General features: G+C 44.8%; 1 protein-coding gene and 1 pseudogene across 2 annotated transcripts in view; both read left to right on the top strand.

The window, feature by feature from the left end:
- UTP20 (UTP20 small subunit processome component) overlaps positions 1 to 19,353 on the top strand; it is a 121,726-nt gene that overhangs the window by 51,383 nt on the left and 50,990 nt on the right. For both annotated transcript variants that reach the window (XM_085886897.1, XM_085886898.1), the window contains 12 exons: positions 3,424 to 3,632; positions 3,772 to 3,915; positions 4,048 to 4,127; positions 5,776 to 5,996; positions 6,097 to 6,229; positions 6,344 to 6,431; positions 6,528 to 6,671; positions 12,143 to 12,196; positions 17,756 to 17,908; positions 18,208 to 18,363; positions 18,456 to 18,593; positions 18,791 to 18,928. In XM_085886897.1, coding sequence (XP_085743023.1) covers positions 3,424 to 3,632; positions 3,772 to 3,915; positions 4,048 to 4,127; positions 5,776 to 5,996; positions 6,097 to 6,229; positions 6,344 to 6,431; positions 6,528 to 6,671; positions 12,143 to 12,196; positions 17,756 to 17,908; positions 18,208 to 18,363; positions 18,456 to 18,593; positions 18,791 to 18,928 — 1,658 coding nt within the window. The remainder of the gene's footprint in view (positions 1 to 3,423; positions 3,633 to 3,771; positions 3,916 to 4,047; positions 4,128 to 5,775; positions 5,997 to 6,096; positions 6,230 to 6,343; positions 6,432 to 6,527; positions 6,672 to 12,142; positions 12,197 to 17,755; positions 17,909 to 18,207; positions 18,364 to 18,455; positions 18,594 to 18,790; positions 18,929 to 19,353) is intronic.
- Positions 4,524 to 5,202, top strand: LOC147025670 (uncharacterized; annotated as a pseudogene).

Below are 19,353 nucleotides of genomic sequence, written 5' to 3'. Positions count from 1 at the left end.
TCTCACCTGTCATGGCACTTCAGCAAAAGACTTCTGCGACTCAATGGGATCGAATCGATTAACTTCCCAACCCGGATCTCAACCAATGGTACTCCATCTCATCTGGATCTGATTTTTACAAATTTCCCTGAAAATATCAACTGTTCTTCTGACCATGTGCTTGTCAAAGTGGACGTCTCTCTGTCTGTAATCAGAGAACCACCTCAGAGCCGTTGAGTCTGGCATTTCACTCAAGCCGACTGGCAGGGTCTCCAAGCAGCCATCAAACTTCTAGACTGGTCTCCCATCGCAACTTTCTCCAACATCAACTCATCCTGAGAATTCTTCAAAAGAAACTTGCTCTCCCTCATAGACAGATTTATCCCCTCTCGTCTTCATTTGTCCTACCCTTCCTCCCGCCCTTGATTCACTGAAGCTTGTGGCGAGGCAGTTGTCCTGAAACAACTTGCGTTTGCCTCATGGAAAGCAAACCCAACTGAGGGTAATCTCAGTTCCTTCCATAAAGCTCAGAACAAGTGTGTATCTACCCTCAGGAGAGCCAGAAAACAACATCTTTCTCATCTCAAGTCTGAACTCTCAAACCTCTCTCCCTCCTCCAAATCCTGGTGGCCTCTAATAAAATCTGCCTCTGGTGTATGTTCCCCTCCATCCCCTCCTCCCTTAGCTCAAATGAACGCACTGCTGAAACCGCACGTGAAAAGGCTGAATGCCTAAACTCGGTGTTTGCATCAAAATATTGTCTGAAACCCATCACTTTCTCGACCCATCTTACCCAGTCGCACCCAACTGTCCCTGGACTCTGTGTCCTTTTCTCCTGACAAGGTGGAGAGCTTGCTGTCAAACCTCGAGTCAGATTCTGCAACCGGTCCAGACGGCATCAGCCCACTTGCTCTGAAATCCTGCTCCTCTGCTCTTGCTCACCCTCTCTCTGTTCTATTCACCCTCTCATTTGCCCAAGGTCATCTGCCATCTGCTTGGAAATCAGCAAACATTACCGCTCTGCATAAAAAGGTGCAAAAACAGATCCCTGCAACTACAGACCAATCAGCCTTCTCCCTATCATCAGCAAGGTGATGGAATCCATCATCGCGTCAGACATGAAATCCTTCTTCTTCTCCAATGGCTTGATTTCCGATCATCAATTTGGTTTCAGACCAGGTCACTCGATCCTGGATATGCTGCTTCTGCTCTCCCAACAATGGATGGAGGTCCTCATGCCAGACATGAAATCAAAGCCATATCCCTAGACATATCGTGTGCTTTTGACATGGTCTGGCACCCTGCCCTACTCACCAAACTCTCTTCCTGTGGTATCCAAGGCCATCTCCACTCAAGGCTCGAAGACTTCCTCGCCTGTCACACCATCCTGAAGCCCAAAATGGAGTTCTCTCATCCCCTCTTCCTGTGCAGGCTGGAGTTCCTCGAGGCAGCGTTCTGGGCCCTGTTCTTTTTCTGGTTTTCATCAATGATCTCTCCGACTCCCTGGAAAATCCTCTTTATCTCTATGCTGATGACTCCACCCTCTGCTATACCATCTGTCATCCCTCAGACCAACATGCAGCAGTCACTTGGCTCTCTGCAGATCAGGATAAAATCACAAACTGGTCCAACACGTGGAACACGTCTTTCAAGCCTGACAAATCTCACTCACTATGTCTCTCCGAAAGGACTGTTTGGAACCCCCCCCCCCCCCACCCCATCAACTTTCTCAGCAATCCTCTAGAATAATTCCTTTCATTCAAGCTTCTGGGTCTCACTATCTGCCATGATCTTTCCTGGGAAAGCCACATTTCCAACCTCGCCTCCAAAGCCGGTCGCCGACTGGGAATCCTCCGTTGTGCAAAGTCCATCGCCCAACCTGAGCTCCTGACCACTTACAAAGCTTTTGTCCACAGCCTGATGGAGTACTGCTCTCCTCTTTGTGCTGGTGCTCCTGCCTCCCACCTTTCTTGGCTTCACGCTGTAGAAACCAAGGAATTTCAGATCATTGGTATCTCTCACGATGAGGCCGAGTCTTTGGGCCTCTCTCTCTCTCACTGCAGGCAGGTCGGTGGTGTTTCTGTCTTCTACCTTCTCCTCTCCGGCCTGCCCCCCCCGCTCTCTCTGCGATTTGTCACCACCACATTTCTGCAGGGTGCTCAAGGTCCGCCAGCAACCCACGTCTGGTAAAACTACCAAAATCATGAATCACTGCTCACCTTCATTCTTTCATTCCTCTTTTTCACCACCTTTGGAATAAACTCCCTCACTCTGTTCAATCCCATTCTCTCCTCCAGTCCCTCAATACAGCTGTTCACCACCACCTCTTGTCTTCCCCCATCCAAAACCTTGATCTTTTCTTCCCCGTTAATCCACCCCAAACTCACCTCCCTTAAATTCCCTGCTTTCCTTCCTGAAAGTCCCTGTAATGTCCATCTTGTATTCCACATGTTCCCAGCCCCATCCCTCTCCCTTCCACAGATCTCCTCATGTCTCTGTTCCCCACTGTTTTGTCCTTCCCACTCCCGCCCCTCTTGACTCGTGCCACCCTTGCTGTGCGTTGTGTGTTAGCTCTCACACGAGCCTCAACAATGTATACAAAAAAAAAACAGAGAAGAGTTATTAGAGGGAGAAGAGATCGTGGGTAATGATGGGGGATGATATGTGGTGGTGCACCACTTGTGTGAAACCTTGGAGGAAAGAGCTGGGGATTGAACAGCCTCAGGAAGGTGGTTCCCCAAACGGGGGAAAAGAGGTACAAAAAGAGTGTGCAGCGAGTTTGGTTTTGGAAGTTTAATCAGGATTGGGTCACTGGAAGAATGACTACGTCGGAGGGAGGTCGACCCGAGAAGAGGCGGTTAAAAACCAGGAGGCCTCCGACCTGTCTGTGAAATATTTTGAACAGCACTCGATAGAGCGTGTAGCCATACATATTGTATATGTGGGAAAGGTTTTTCAGTTATATCTTCGACATATTGAACTGTACATGACCATTCACCACTCAGCTCGTCTGAGGGTATGGTGCAGCACCACTTCCTCCCCTTCCTCCGCTCCCTCCCCCCTCCCACCCTTGCACCACATGCTTGCCTCGTTCCCATCGAGGGTGGTGCCGGCCATGCTTCTTTCACCAAACACAAGGTGATGCATGTTTTCAACAACTTATTCATTTAACATAATCTCTTATTTACAGCAGCTCCGTCATGCCTGACACACAACGATCTGTTTTAACACTACTCTCACCACCATCACACACTCCACATGCTCCTCTTCCTCATTTGCATGCACTGCTTGACATCATCGTCCACATTCAAGGTTTCGAATTTGCAAATTTCATTTGGACTCACCTTCATGTCAATCACATCCAAGTTCAAGTTCATATTGATTTTTATCGATTTGTGAAAGTTGTGATTCTGTCGTGTCATATTTATTTGTGCATAACTACAGACGGCTGCCTCGTGGCTGCGCGCCGGGCGGCTGGACCGCTCGATCTTGGTGCTGTCGTGCCCCTGGGCCGCCAGCTGGCCGTGATAAACAGCCTGGAGTCCGCGTTTCGTGACTTGGGCCACACCATGTGGCCTTTCTTGCCGCGCCTCCTGCAGGTGCTCATCTGTGTCATCGCCTTTTCCTCGCAACTACTGCTGATCAAGGACGAGGCAAGCTTGTGCAGCCGGCCTGCTGGACTTCCTTCACTCCTCACAAACACTTTGATTTAAACCCACCGAGTTAACGAGTGTGGCACTTCCTGGTTGCTTTTTAAATTCCGAGCATCCTCTTCCCATCCCGCTCAAATAGGTCCAGCCGGGCCTGTTCGGGTTGATCCGACTGCTCCGCCAGGCAGCCCAGCAACGCCTTTCGGAGTTCTTTGTGCTCTTCGAGTTTTTCAACTTCTCTCAGGAACACATAGACGCCTTGTTCGAGTTTGTCATCTGGCCTTGGGTAAGGTCCACTTGTGAAGGATGTTCCACCTGTTCACGATTCCGCAATGAGCATTGCAAAGACTGAAACATTTTGTACGATTGCTGCGTGATGCTGCCTTTCCCTTTTTCTCCCTCTTACTCCGTCTATTAGGTGAGCCGATTAACTCCAAGGAGTTCGTCATTCTCGATGGCCTTGCTTAATCTCGCATCCATCTGGAGCAAACAGGCGAGGTGAGCATGGCAGATGGGATTTTGGGTGCGGTGGGAATGCTAAATTATTCTTGATTTGACTGATGAATCTACTTGTTTTGTGAACAAGTTGGGTCAACGGTTTGGACAACTATTTGAGTTTTCAATAAGTTTGAGTGAAATATTGAGATGATAAAACGGACGTGTATCTGAATGCACTCGAGGCACTGAGTGTTGCGCCCGCTGAGGTGCAGACAATTGTGGTACGAACTGATGGAGGTTGGAGGTGAGTGGTGCCGCCGCTTCTTTATAACTACCAGGAGAGGTCGGTGATGCCATTAAATCTCCAGGAATTCCGGTGGGGATGTCTGTGACACCACTTCCCTCGAACTAACGGTTCAGGTCAATGACGCCGCTTCTCTCTAACTCCTCCCGGTAGAGGTCGGTGATGCCGCTTCTTTCTAACTCCTCCCGGTAGAGGTCGGTGACGCCGCTTCTCTCAAACTCCTCCCGGTAGAGGTCGGTGACGCCGCTTCTCTCTAACTCATCCCTTTAGAGGTCGGTGACGCCGCTTCTCTCCAACTCCTCCCGGTAGAGGTCGGTGACGCCGCTTCTCTCTAACTCATCCCTTTAGAGGTCGGTGACGCCGCTTCTTTCTAACTCCTCCCGGTAGAGGTCGGTGACGCCGCTTCTCTCAAACTCCTCCCGGTAGAGGCCGGTGACACCGCTTCTCTCTAACTCATCCCTTTAAAGGTCGGTGACGCCGCTTCTCTCCAACTCCTCCCGGTAGAGGTCGGTGACGCCGCTTCTCTCAAACTCCTCCCGGTAGAGGTCGGTGACGCCGCTTCTCTCTAACTCCCGGTGGAGGTCGGTGACGCCGCTTCTCTCTAACTCCTCCTGATAGAGGTCTGTGATGCCGCTTCTCTCAAACTCCCGGTTTAGGTCGGTGATGCGGCTTCTCTCTAACTCCGGGTCGAGGTCGGTGATGCCGCTTCTCTAACTCCTCCCGGTAGAGGTCGGTGACGCCGCTTCTCTCTCATTCCTCCCGGTGGAGGTCGGTGACGCCGCTTCTCTCTAATTCCTCCCGGTGGAGGTCGGTGACGCCGCTTCTCTATAACTACCGGTAGAGGACGGTGATGCCACTTCTCTCTAATTCCTCCCGGTGGAGGTCAGTGACGCCGCTTCTCTATAACTACCGGTAGAGGACGGTGATGCCACTTCTCTCTAATGACCGGTAGAGGATGGTGATGCCACTTCTTTATAACTTCCGGTAGAGGCCATTGTTGCTGTTGGAGGTCAGTCATCTCCAGTTTTGGGTCCAACAGATGTCCCTTTTTATTTTCAACTTGCTGTCCTTCGATGAATTTACCACCCATCGTTTGGTCACAAATTTATGATGGTGATTATTTTTATATAATTCCAGGAAGTTTGAGTCTGTGTATTTTCATTAGTATCAAATTAGTGCCTTTCCCAAGTTGTCCTGATGGTATTAAGTTGATCACAACGTGTGCGCTGGCATTACCTGCAGCTCAGAGCAGGCAAGGCAGGCAGATTAGCCCTCACCTCGCCCCCATCCCCCTCACCGTGGAGGTCATCAATGAGCCAGCTGGCCTTTCACCGAATGTTGAACATGTGTTTATGATGTTTCTAATGTGGTGGATTTATTTGTTTCTTCTGTCCCTCCCTTTAGGTACTTTCCTTTGTTTGCAAAGAAATCTGCAGAGCAACCAGGTGGTTTGCTTCCTGTACTGTTTAGTCTCCTTGGAGCCAAGCCCACTGCACCAAAGACAACCAAAATGGTTCTGAGCATTGTCTGGAGTTTACTCACCACTCCCGACTTTCAGCCCTCAGAGAACATGCCTTCACTTCCTACAGGCGGTTGTTTCTCTATCGAGATCGTGGAGACACCAGGTGTGCATGGTGATTGGACTAGATATACTGTAGCTGGGACTTGTATAAGAATGAAAACTGATATGACAACGTACATAATGTTGCATTCGCTGTCCGATAGCTGCTGAGAGCCTGAGCCTGGGTTCCCAACTGGTGCGTCCACACGTGTCCACTCTACTGCAGTTCCTCGCTGGCACCTTGCAGCCCAAAGGCCAATGGGACGACATGTCATATAACCTCGACATCTTGTCCCAGTGAGCGGCCGTTGACCTCATGACATCTCACCTGAGCCTATTTTGATAATTTAAGCTGCTTCTGCTTCTTCAATTCATTGCTCAGTTTTGAGTCGCAAATTCTCGGTTCTGCAGGTTGAGTGGATTTGTAGAAAACGAGGATCAGAGCAACCTTCTGGTCGGCCTGCTCATCCCGTACTTAAACAAGGGCATGCTCAGCCAGGTGAACGAAATGAGCCTTGTATGTACAATGCTCACCTTTGTGCTTGCATTGCTCACCGTTTGTTGCCATTTATCCTTTGGTCGCTTCTTCCTTCAGGACATTGAGCTTCGTTTGCTCGAAATTCTCCTGAAGCTCCTTCCTCGGTGCCGAAGCCCCAGCCTGTTCCTCCAACCCCTCTCTCGCCTAATCTGTTTGTTGAAGACGTCACCTTCTCGCCAGAAGCTTTGTACACTCTTCCAGGTGCCGTATCAATTAATCGATCAATTTACTATATGCAGTAGCACGTTTCATTCAGCAGCCAAACGTCAAAGCAATTTACAAAGAAAAGGTGAGAAAAGTAAAAATTTAAGAAGCAACTGTAAATGTCAAAGCACCTGAGTTGTACAGTTCAGGAGGATATATGAAGAATGCTCAATCATTGCAAGTCTAAATCCTTTTCCAATAAACTACCAGGAGTTTCCTGTTGTTGGACCGTAGCTTTCTTGCAGGCACACAAGGTATACATTTTTGTCTGGAATATATGTCGAACCAAGTTATGTTTGGCTTTCAATGTTATTCTCGATATGTTATGAACTGATACATTGGTATACTGTATTAGGAGCCAGTGTAGTGTTTGGGGAATCGGAGTGAAGTGATCAAATGTACGAGCCTGGCCATCATATTCCGAATGGGTTCTAAGGGCCTCAAGAGAAGTCGAAGGGAAGCCTGATGAGCTTAGCAGTGAGTTGTAGTCATCCAAGTTCAGTATTTGCAATGATTGAATTTTCAGGCGTCTGCTATCAGCATGAGCAGATTTTGGTGATATTGTGCAGATGAAAGAAACCAGTGATGGATTTTATCAATGTGCAGAATATCGGAATGAGCTGAGTCCACAGTGACACCTAGATTTGAAGGAATTGAAAGGATCAAGTGGCGATCCCCAGTTTTCACTCTTTGGGGAGGTGTGGTGTTGGGTTGATGGTTAAGGTTCTTGGCTTACGATCCTTGGGTCTTGAGTTTGAGCCCCTGTTGGCTGTTGAATAAACACTAGATGGGGTTGACTCAGATTGTCGTCCTTCCGAGGTCGGCGAAATGAGTACCAGTGTACTGGTGATAGAGGGCATTCCATCAGTGGCACAGCCGTGCCCCCAGAAAAATATGCGGCCACAGGTTGCATATCATTAAATAAATAAAAAACTCTCTGGGTTGGATCGTTTTGAGGACTGACAAGGCCAAAAGACCAGCATGTCATCCTTAGCAGCATCGAGTTTAACAACAAAAAAAGGTTCTGGACATTCACATTTGAGTTTGAAAGAATGCAGAAGATGACATCCGGTCGACCTGAGTCTCGTCGATTTAAGAGCAAAAGCTGAATTTGAAATTCTATAAAATTGTACCGAGTTTATTTCAATAAGGCGAGCTAGATAGCTGAAAAGTACACACATTCACCTCCCAGCTGTCTAACCAGGGTTTAAATTCCACCCCAGGTATAAACTGCCACCCAGGTGTTTTTCAGGCAGGGCAAGGCATCAATATGCTTGCCGTCACTCGGATGGACATTTGTTGTTGGACTCTCATCGGGGTGGCAGATGGGCGGTTGTTCTTTGCGGATTATGTGGTTTTACCGTGTTAGACATAATCCGTGGCTGATGCTCACCATGACAGTTAGGAGGTACGACTAGCTGACTCACTCACTCACTGACTGATATTAATGATCAGTACTTTCCCGGTGATGGAGAAAGCTGAAATTTTGTGTGCTGATGAACATCGAAGCTGATACACTGGGGAAAATCACACATCCTTTGGAAAACATCCGTAAATGGAAAAAATGCAGGAGAGCAACTCGAGACTATGGAGAAGGACGGTAATTTTGCGTGCCGACGGACATGAAAGGTGATACACCAGGGAAAATCACAGAACCATCATAAAGCATCTGTAAATGAAAAATAACATGCAGGTGAGCGACCCGAGAAAATGGGGAAGCACGGTTCATTATCAGTTACAATGTGTAAGCAGACCCCGCGAGTAATCTATATAGCCCATTCCCACCGACTCACTGATATTAATGTTCGGAAACTTCCTCGTGACTGAGAAAGCTGAAATTCCGTGTGCCAATGGACATCAAAGCCGAGACACCGGGAAAAATCAGAGAACCATCGGAAAGCATCCAAAAATGAGTGCAACTTGGGACAATGGGAAAGCACCGTTCGTTATAGCTTACAATGTGAAAGCATACCCCTCGAGTATACAGTGCCAATCTAAAGTGTACACCCCCTTTTCAAAAAATTTCACCTTTTGTTGCCTTGTAGCCTGGAATTCAATTTCATTAAATCAGACTTTTTCCACCTTTATTTACACATCGTAACCCACAACTTACAAGTGAAAAACAAATTCAACAAATTTCAGAAAATTAATTAAAAATACAAAACTAGAATATCTTGGTTGGATGAGTGTCTTCGTCCCTTATAATAACAATTGTAAATTAGCTCAGGTGTAACCAATCGCCTTCAAAATCACACACCAAGTTAATTGGCCTCCACCTGTGTTAAAGTGTGGTGATTTTGATTATTTCAGAATAAAATCAGCTGTTGCTGTAGGTTTCTGCTGCTGAGTAGTGTATTTCACACCAAGGAGCTTTCAAAAGACCTCCAGGATAAAGTTGTGGAAAGGCACAGATCAGGGAATGGGTATAAAAAATATTTCAGAGGCCTTGAATATCCCTTGGAGCACAATTAAGACAATCATGAAGAAGTGGAAGGTGAATGGTACCACTAAGACCCTGCCGAGATCAGGCTGTCCCTCCAAACTGGATGACCTAGCAAGGAAGAGACTGATCAGAGAGGCCACCAAGAAGCCAATGGTAACTTTGAAAGAGCAACTTGCCTTCATGGTAAAGACTGGTCACTGTGTGCACGTGACAATATCCGAAGCAATCCACAAGTCTGGCCTGTACGGAAGTGTAGAAAGAAGGAAGCAATTACTCAAAAAATCCCACCTTGAGTCCCGTGTTAGGAATGCAAAAAAAAACCACTCTGGAGATTCTGAAGCCATGTGGCAAAGAGTTGTGTTCTGACGAAACCAAGATGGAACTTCTTGGCCGAAATACAGAACGTTACATTTGGTGAAAACCCAACACAGCACATCACCTGAAGAACACCATCCCTACTGTGAAGCATGGTGGTGGCAGTATCATGTTATGGGGATGTTCCTCATCACCAGGGACTGGGGCACTTGTCAGAATAGATGAGAAAATGGACGGAGCAAAATACAGAAAAATCAGAGAGGAAAACCTGCTGCCCTCTGCAAGAAAGTTGAAATTGGGACAGAAGTTCCACCTTTCTACATGACAACGACCCGAAGCACAGAGCCAAAGCCACACTGGAGTGGCTAAGGAACAAAAACGATAAATGTCCTTGAGTGGCCCAGTCAGAACCCCGACATAAATCCTATCAAAAAATCTCTGGCATGACTTGAAGATTGCTGTCCAACAATGCTCCGCATGTAACTTTAAGGAGCTTGAACAATTTTGTTCAAAAGAATGGGCAAATATTGCTCAATCAAGGTGTGCAAAGTTGGTAGAGACCTATCCCAACAGAACATCAGCTGTCACTGCTGTCAAAGATGCTTCCACCGAGTATTAACTCGGGAGGGGGGGGGGTAGGGGCACTTAACCAAGATATTCTAGTTTTGTATTTTTCATTATTTTTCTGAAATTTGTCGAGTTCCCCACCCCGTCCCCCCCCCCACTTGGAAGTTGTGGGTTACAATGTGTAAATAAAGGTGGAAAAAGTCTGATTTAATTAAATTTACTTCCAGGCTACAAGGCAACAAAAGGTGGAAAATTAAAAAAGGTGTGTGCGCGTGTATGTGAAACCAGACTGGAGGGGTTCTCAAAGCACATGCTGGTGCAGGTCTTCCAGTGAGCGAACGGTAAATGTACGTTCTTGATTTTTGCTCATGAAATGTGAAAGAAACAGGTGTGTGATTCTGAGGATAGTTTGTGCCCCGGCTAAGTTTCTTCACGATGGAGATTGGTTTGGCCCATATCAGAGGATGGGAACTGCACATGATTCGATGGAGGAATTGAAAGTGTCGAAACAATCGACGACTGATGGAACTGGATTCTTTGAAGAAATTGTTTTCGTTGAGTTGGCAATCATTGATTAGGCTGCGTCTTGACGGACAGGTAAGAGACTAATCGGATCAGAAGAAAGTGTGGGATCTTGAGCAAGTTTGCTGAATGAAGTGTGAATACGTGACATCATCTTCTGAATGGTGTCTAAATCGTTCGGTTTGTCATCGAGACGGAGTCGTGGGTGAGGACCTCTTACCGTCTTTAAAAGTTTATCAACGAGAGAGAACAGGCCTGGTGTTTCAGGAGGTCTTCTTGCACAAACTACCGTAACACCTGGCTCTTGATTTCATCAGTGATTTGAGATGGTGAATCATCGCTGTTTTGAACGTCTGATTCGTGTGATGTTTCTTCTCTCCATGCGCCATTTTTCTTTTGTGTTTGTCCTGTGTTTAACTTGCCACATACTTCGTCCGTCGTGTGGTGTTTGTGTGCGATGTTTTACAATGGTGATTTGAATATCTGAGATGGTCATGTTTCTCCTCCATGTTGAGCGAGAATACATCGTCATTTTCTCATCAAAAAGCGCGCGTCGTTTACCGTAATGACAGGAAAACTGGGAATTTTGGGCCTGGGACGATAACGATATACTGTATCGCCCTGGAGGATGATCCAAAGTGTGTCTTATTTTCTTTGGGGTTTCATCTCCACTGTAATCCATGGACCAGTGTTTGTTTATAAGAGTTTTTGTTTGTCATGCTACTCCTATGGTTCTGGCCCAATTACATCCAGACTTTCTACATAGGATCAGCATGACCCCAATTAGAGTTTTGGGTTGTTTTTATCTTTGCCGGTGGTGGGGTTGGGGGAGGACGCAAATTTTTCTATGTAAATGTGTATCGTGTAGCGCCACCTCCAGGTGGGGGAGGGTATTGCAAGTCAAACCATTTCCACATTCCGTATTCCAGTCCCCATGTTTTCCAGTGCAGTGAGGTGTTTTGAATTATAAGCAGTATGTTTTTGCTTCATGCACAGAACTTGGGGTTTTTCTTTCTTTTGGGAGTGATTGAGGCAGCTGCCAGTTGCCTATACACCACTCAAATAAAGGTACACGTCAAAAGGACGTGTTGCATGCATGGAACAAGATCGCCTGGAGAGTGTCTGCCAGTTAAATTGATTTATTATACCATCTCTCGGGTTCTTGGAGGATCTTGTACCTGGATCATATCGGACAAGGACGATAGACAGGCCAACATAGATGTATGACATTTGAAACTGTGATCCCAACACCTGGATCTTAAGTACTAAGTTGGGGATGCCAAATAAACCTCCCTCACTGTTCTTGGCCCACTGTTTGTGAAATATATTTGTCCAATTAGGCATTGAGTTGGTAGTCGTGATTGGTAAGATGAAATCGATGAAAGAAACAACAACTTTCAACTATCTCAAGCCACATGACTGCTGTGGACCATCCTTACATGGAGCTTTGCCATTGCCTGGGCAACCACCGTGCCCTGTTAACCATCACACATGACCCTCTACTGAGGGTCTCGCCAGCTGGAGTTTGCGGGACCCCAGCTAAAGTGACGAGTCTGATTACATGTTTCTCTCATGATGGCTTCCTTGTGATCTTTTTTTTTCTTTCTTTTTTTTTCTCCAGACCCTGGGAGAGTTGGATAACTCTGTTACTTACATAACCGAAGCAATTATCAAGGTATGTGTACGTTTGTCTCTGTTTTATACACCTGTTGATGTATATTAAATGATTGACATCACATTACTGCCTCTGTGGTTATTTTTCGTGAATAGAGGTTATTTGGTTGCATCTCTCCTTGATGTCCCCAAAGTGGAACGGAGCCTTTTAGTTGAGCATATTGAGGAGCGGTGGCTGACTTCTTGGCCAACTGATTGAACAGTGAACCAACATAGAGCAAACATATAATTTTGACATGAGTACAGTTTAACGAATCTACAAAGTGATGTCGTTGAGAATTCTCAGGTATCCCTCTTGGTGGTGTCGCTTGTCGAGAGTTGATACGTTCCACATCCGTTTGGTCTTGGGTAGTGATCAACACAATGAGTTTTTTTCACGATTACATTTCTCCCATTTATTACCCGTCGCCCCTGTGCAGCAGAGGGTGTGTGTGTGTGTGTGTGTGTGTGTGTGTGTGTGTGTGTGTGTGTGTGTGTGAGTGTGTGTGTGTGTGTGTGTGTGTGTGTGTGTGTGTGTGTGTGTGTGTGTGTGTGTGTGTGTGTGTGTGTGTGTGTGTGTTTTTTTTTTTGAAGATTTGCATGACAAAAACTCAGATGGTTTAAAAAACAAAACAAAAAACAAAGACATTTATAATGAGAATCTGGAGAAGCGTGTGCAATTTTTATTTTTTTTATTTTATTTTTAATTCAAGTCGTTTTCGTCAAGTTTATCTTGAGTACAAAGCAGATGCGGATGGGCTTTGCATTTTGAGATGCTTCCTAGTTTATCATTACCTCCAACACCAAAGGTGGAAGCAGGTTACGTTTTCACCCTTGTCTATTTGTTAATTGCCGAAATCCGAATGTTGGTCGGTTGTGTGTGTCATTATGTGTGTCTGTCTGTTTGTTTGTGTGTTTGTTTACCCTGTAGCAGCCACACCGTTTCAGCGATCATGACCAAACTGGGTACAGACGTCGGCCATGGTCTAACTTAGACACTTGTCGTTTTTGGTGAATCTAGGTCAAAGGTCAAGGTTACCGAAAAACCGAAATTCTTATTTTCGCAATAATGTTCGCTAAAATGGTCGTAATTGACTTCAAACCAAATCCAAAATGTGCATCTTCCAATTCTGCATCCAACCATATGTCTCCTCGGGGTGTCACACCAACACCCTAATTAGCGGTCGGGGGTCGAATGTCAGGGGGGTCGAGTCAAAAATTTCAAATTGCGATAAAAATGCCATTTCAAGTCCGATTGACTTCCAAGTTATGATCATGACCAAACTAAGTGCTATAACTGATTAAACTGTAGCACTATCAACTTATAAGAACCAAATTGATCTCCAATTTTTGTTTTTTTCAGAGATCATGGAGATATGACAAAGTTATTCTGACAATTCCTTGCTCAACGAGCAACTTCATTTGTTACTTAGGAAATCTAAAGATTTCGTAAGTATATGATGGCTAGTGCTGATTATATTTTGGTCAAAATCGGTCAAAGGTCAAGGTCACAGTGAGGTCAAACATCCAAAAAATGATAACTCGAGAACGGAAGAAGCTCCCAATGTCAAATTACACCACGTGATTCAGGAGGGTGGTGGCTAGCGCTGATTAGATTTTGGTCAAAATCGATCAACGGTCAAGGTCACAGTGAGGTCAAACATCCAAAACATTCGATTTTTTTGATGGTTTGGTACAGAATCATCGTAGAAACTTCTGGTTTGCGTCGCTACCTTCTCCAGAGACAGCTTTTATTAGACAAGGTCAGAGGTCAAGTTGACGATTTCGTAAGTACAAGTCTATGACTGTTTGTTTGTGTGTGTGTGTTTGTTTGTTGGCACGATAACTCGGGAACGGAAGAACCTACCAATGTCAAATTGCACCACGTGATTTAGGCGGATGATGGCTCGCGCTGATTAGATTTTGGTCAAAATTGGTGAAAGGTCAAGATCACAGTGAGGTCAAACATAATTCCATAAATTCATGTGGAGAAATGGAGATTTTTTGCTTCGGTCGACGTTACGAGTTTGTTTTAACTTCGATTTTAATTTTGTCTTCGGTTTTCGCGATCGCTTGGGACGCTTGAAACTCGGTTGTCGAAATTCTGGTAAAAATCGGATGTTTTGGCGACGTTTTAAGATTGTATAAAAAATATTTCACTCTCCGCGTCACAGCTCGTCACGTGGTGCAGCGCGCTCGAGCAGAGGCGTCGTTGATCACGTAAAGATTTTCCGTGTGCGCGCTAACGGTGTTTTCGATAAAGATGGTGTTTAAAAGTCATTTTTTTTATCCCAATAAAGGTTATCGTCGCATTCCTGACTCGCTAAGCCGTCGGATTATGTAAAGATTGTTGGTGGATGGCCGAATATTACGGTTTTGTGACTTTGATAAAATAATATTAAATAATTGCGTGGAGAAATGGAGATTTATGCTTCGCTCGACATTACGATTTTTGATGGTTTGGTACAGAATCATCGTAGAAACTTCTGGTTTGCGTCGCTACCTTCTCGAGAGACAGCTTTTATTCGACAAGGTCAGAGGTGAAGTTGACGATTTCGTAAGTACCTGTCTATGACTGCTTGTTACTTGACGAAATCTACGATTTTGTCAAGTATGTTGGTTTGTTTTGTTTGTTTGTGTGTACGTCTCGCTCTTCAGGTCGCATTTCGAGTCGGAATGTCATGGAACTTCACCAATGGACTTATTGGCCACCAGAATAGAACCCTATAACTTTTGACATGTCAAGGTCAAAGGTCAAGGTCAGGAAAAATTCCTGAAAATCGTGAAAATCCATATCTTTTTGCATGGGTCGATTTTTAAAAATTCATGTCTCCGCCAAATCTTAACGGATTCCTTTCAAATTTGAAACACGGACGTAGGAGGGGAGTATCTTTGACTGGATTAAAAATTGGTCACATCCGTTACGGATTACGGAGGTGACAGGTATTTTAATTTAACATGGTAAGTACTATCTACGGTTTTTCATGGTAGTCATGATCACTTATGAATCATAATGCCACCAAATATTCAGAAAAATTACCATTCACAGTGAACAATTTAACGGAATTTAAAACGAATCTCCTCGGCCTCTAATATTCCACAATCCTCTCATCGCAGATCTGAACCTCGGGGTTTAGATCTATGGGGTTCAGATATATTCTCTCATATTGCAATTCTAGAAAAAAACCTTTGAGTAGGCGTCGCGCAATACGCACGTGAAGTCAGCAATATAAGCCGCACCGGGCCTGCTTTTTTTTTGTTTGTTTGTTTACCCTAAAAACTATGTTTCACCCCAAAATACCTATTATATCGCTCAATATTCTCGATGGTACGCGATCTTGTTGAATTACGTCAAGTCCTGGCCCTATGGGCCATTTTTACTTCACGAAATCTATGATTTTGTCAAATATGTTGGTTTGTTACTTATGAAATCTAAAGATTTCGGAAATATATTGATGACTTCTGTTTCTGTTTGTTATCTTGCCAAAACGAAGTTTTTGCAAGATATGTTAGTCAGCTTATATGTTTTTTTTTTTGTTTCTTTGTTTGTCTGTAATCACGGATAAAAAATTCTGCAGAGCACAGTTATCATTGGAAATTTTTGTAACTTCGCATATCAGAGGCCTATAGAGGTCCCTTTCAGTGCACAAAATTTTGAACGTCAAGGTCACTTTGTCGCAAATCAGGGGAGTCGACGAAACCCTTATTTTTTGTGTAATTTTGATCGGATCGTCTTCAAACTTCATGGGAATATAGTTCATGGTCTGGCGCTCAGCTGATTAGTTTTTGGTGGCGATTGGCCTTGACCTTCATATGTTTTTTTGTTGTTTTTTTTGTTTGTTTTTGGTCTGTAATCACGTATAAATCACTCTGCAGAGCACAGTTATCATTGGAAATTTTTGTAACTTCGCAGATCAGAGGCCTATAGAGGTCCCTTTCAGCGCACAAAATTTTGAAGGTCAAGGTCAAAGGTCAAGGTCACTTTGTCGCAAATCAGGGGAGTCGACGAAACCCTTATTTTTTGAGTAATTTGGATCGGATCGTCTTCAAACTTCATGGGAATATAGTTCATGGTCTGGCGCTCAGCTGATTAATTTTTGGTGGCTGATTAATTAATTTCTGGTTTGCATCGCTACCTTCTCAAGAGACAGCTTTTATTAGACAAGGTCAGAGGTCAAGTTGACGATTTCGTAAGTACCAGTCTATGACTGCTTGTTTGTTTGTTTGTTTGTAGGCACGATAACTCGAAAACGGAAGAAGCTTCCAATGTCAAATTACACCACGTGATTCAGGAGGGTGATGGCTAGTGCTGATTAGATTTTGGTCAAAATCGGTCAAAGGTCAAGGTCACAGTGAGGTCAAACATTCGATTTTTTTTTGATGGTTTTGGAACAGAATCATCGTAGAAACTTCTGGTTTGCGTCGCTACCTTCTCTGGAGACAGCTTTTATTAGACAAGGTCAGAGGTCAAGTTGACGATTTCATAAGTACCAGTCTTTGACTGCTTGTTTGTTTGTTTGTTTGTTTGTTTGTGTGTTTGTTTGTAGGCACGATAACTCGAGAACAGAAGAAGCTACCAATGTCAAATTAGACCACGTGATTCAGGAGGGTGATGGCAAGCGGTGATTAGATTTTGGTCAAAATCTGTCAAAGGTCAAGGTCACAGTGAGGTCAAACATCAAAAAAAATTATAACTCAAGAACGGAAGAAGCTACCAATGTCAAATTACACCACGTGATTCAGGAGGGTGGTGGCTCGTGCTGATTAGATTTTGGTTAAAATCGGTCAAGGTCACAGTGAGGTCAAACATTTGATTTTTGATGGTTTGGTACAGATCATCATAGAAACTTCTGGTTTGCGTCGCTACCTTCTCTAGAGACAGCTTTTATTCGACAAGGTCGAATTAAAACTCGGTTGTCGAAATTCTGGTAAAAATCGGATGTTTTGGAGACGTTTTAAGATTGTATAAAAAATATTTCACTCGAGGCGTCACGGGTCGTCCCATGATGCAGTGCGCTCGAGCAGATGCGTCGTTGAGTTACGTTAAGGTTTAATATAATTGCGTGGAGAAATGGAGATTTTTGCTTCGGTCGACGTTACGATTTTTGATGGTCGCTACCTTCTCGAGAGACAGGTTTTATTAGACAAGGTCAGAGGTCAAGTTGACGATTTCGTAAGTACCAGTCTATGACTGCTTGTTTGTTTGTTTGTGTGCAGGATATCTCAAAAAGTTGTGAACGGATTCGGATGAAATTTGGTGGGCAGGTTGGGTGTGTGACAATGATGAACTGATTCGATTTTGGTGAAGATCCGCCTCTCGATCTGGATACTAGAATTCTTTAAGTGATTCTTCACCGTTGAGAGATAGGGCGAAAAACGATATACAGTGTATATATATATATATATATATATATATATATATATATATATATATATATATATATATATATATATATGTATATGTATATACACAAATTTATTGGGCCCGAGATGTTCTTGTGGATCAGTCTTGTCTTGTCACGGAACCTTCGGTCTTGTCACGGAAACAAAAGAAGTCAACCTGATTGTGCCGTGATTTCAGATGAACGCTCTGGACAGGAGGCACGTGGACGACGTAGATTACGACATGCGCCTTCAAGCCCTGCAGTACGCAGCAACTTTTATTGGACAGATGGACCCTCTGGAGTCCTCGTACCTCATTCCCGTCATTTCCTGCTGTTTCTACAACATTCAGGTTTGGCTTGCCAACGACAGATTCTCATCTCGCAAGCTTTGGTTATGGAGCTGTTCCTTGAAGGTGGCTTTGGTGTTTTGGTTTCATGGGTAATTTTATAGCATGTCGACAGGTAATTTTAGGGCACCGTACATCTAGTATATTTGGAATGTGAGTACTCCATCACCTCGTGGATTGTCCTCTTTCTGCCTCAACATTGGTTTGCTATGAAGTGAATATTTCACCTTTTGGGAGATTCAGTTTTGTAACACCACACCCCATTTGGGGTTCATCTCCTTACCCTTTGTATATCCATCTAGCTCGGGGAAATGTCCTTGAGTGATAGTGGTGGCCTCTGCCTCTCTGCCCTCCTGAGGCGTCTCAGAACTTTGTCTCCTGGGCATCCCACCGCACGGCTTCTCCTGCAGAGTTATCTGCTGCCCAACCTGCGCAAGGGTCTTCGTTCGGAGACTGAGGTAAGATTCGCCGAACAATTTTCTGATCCACTCAGGGCAACGTTATGAATTATTTTGTAATGGTGACCATTCTCACGATTCTTTATCGATAGGGTGTACAGCAAGAATGCACACGTCTCCTATCAGACGTGGTACAAATTCTGCCGGCGCTCACCGAGTCCAAGGCAATGCTTCCTTTGGTCAACGTTGATCCTGAGGCTGACTTTTTTGAGAATATCAGGCACATCCAGGTTCGTCGCCCAGGTCGAGGATATTCCATTTTGTTTGTATCGTCAGCATGTTGAAGTGTTGTTCACATTTTGCAATTTTGTTTCTTGACACTCATAAGTCATGCGTCCAATCTTGAGTCGTGCAATGTGAGGGGCCTCTCAATAGCAAAGATGAGCCAATTGTAGTGTGTGTCGACTTTGATGTGCGACGTACGCAGGGCCACAGGCGTGCACGCGCTCTTACACGGCTGGCAAGACGACTCGATGAGGGAAGCATCTCCATCTCGCCCGCCATCTTGCAGGGTTACTTTATTCCATTTGCCACGAGAATGTTGCAGGATGATGGGACCATCAAGGTGAGGCATCTTCGAGTCGCAGCTCGGGCAAGCCTTTCTGGCCTCCGTTGACAATGTCGCCAGATGCATTATGTTTTTGAGTTGTCTGTCCGTCCGTCCGTCCCCGATAGGTTTTCGTGACCGCAATAACCTGAGAACGGCTAAAGGGATCAGTCGAACTTGGTACAAGTATATATAATGATGCAAAGATGAACCGATTCGATTTTGGGGTCGAGAGGTCATGTTGGATAAAAATCCTGTAACCGTGCTGACTTGTGAACGAACCAGTGATCGGATTTTGACCAAACTTGATAAAAGTATGTATGTTGATGTGACGACGAACTGATTAGATTTCGGCATCAAGAGGTCAGAAGTCATGCCACGTAAAATGTTCAACTCAAACGGCTGAAGGGCTTTAATTCAAACTTGGTGCAAGTATTATGTTG

This window comes from Eptatretus burgeri, chromosome 6, assembly GCF_056783735.1.
Source record: "Eptatretus burgeri isolate ZD-2024b chromosome 6, Ebu_testis_v1, whole genome shotgun sequence".
Lineage (NCBI taxonomy): Eukaryota > Metazoa > Chordata > Myxini > Myxiniformes > Myxinidae > Eptatretus > Eptatretus burgeri.
Note: the sequence above shows the minus strand (reverse complement) of the source record. Positions and strands in the feature narration are given on the sequence as shown.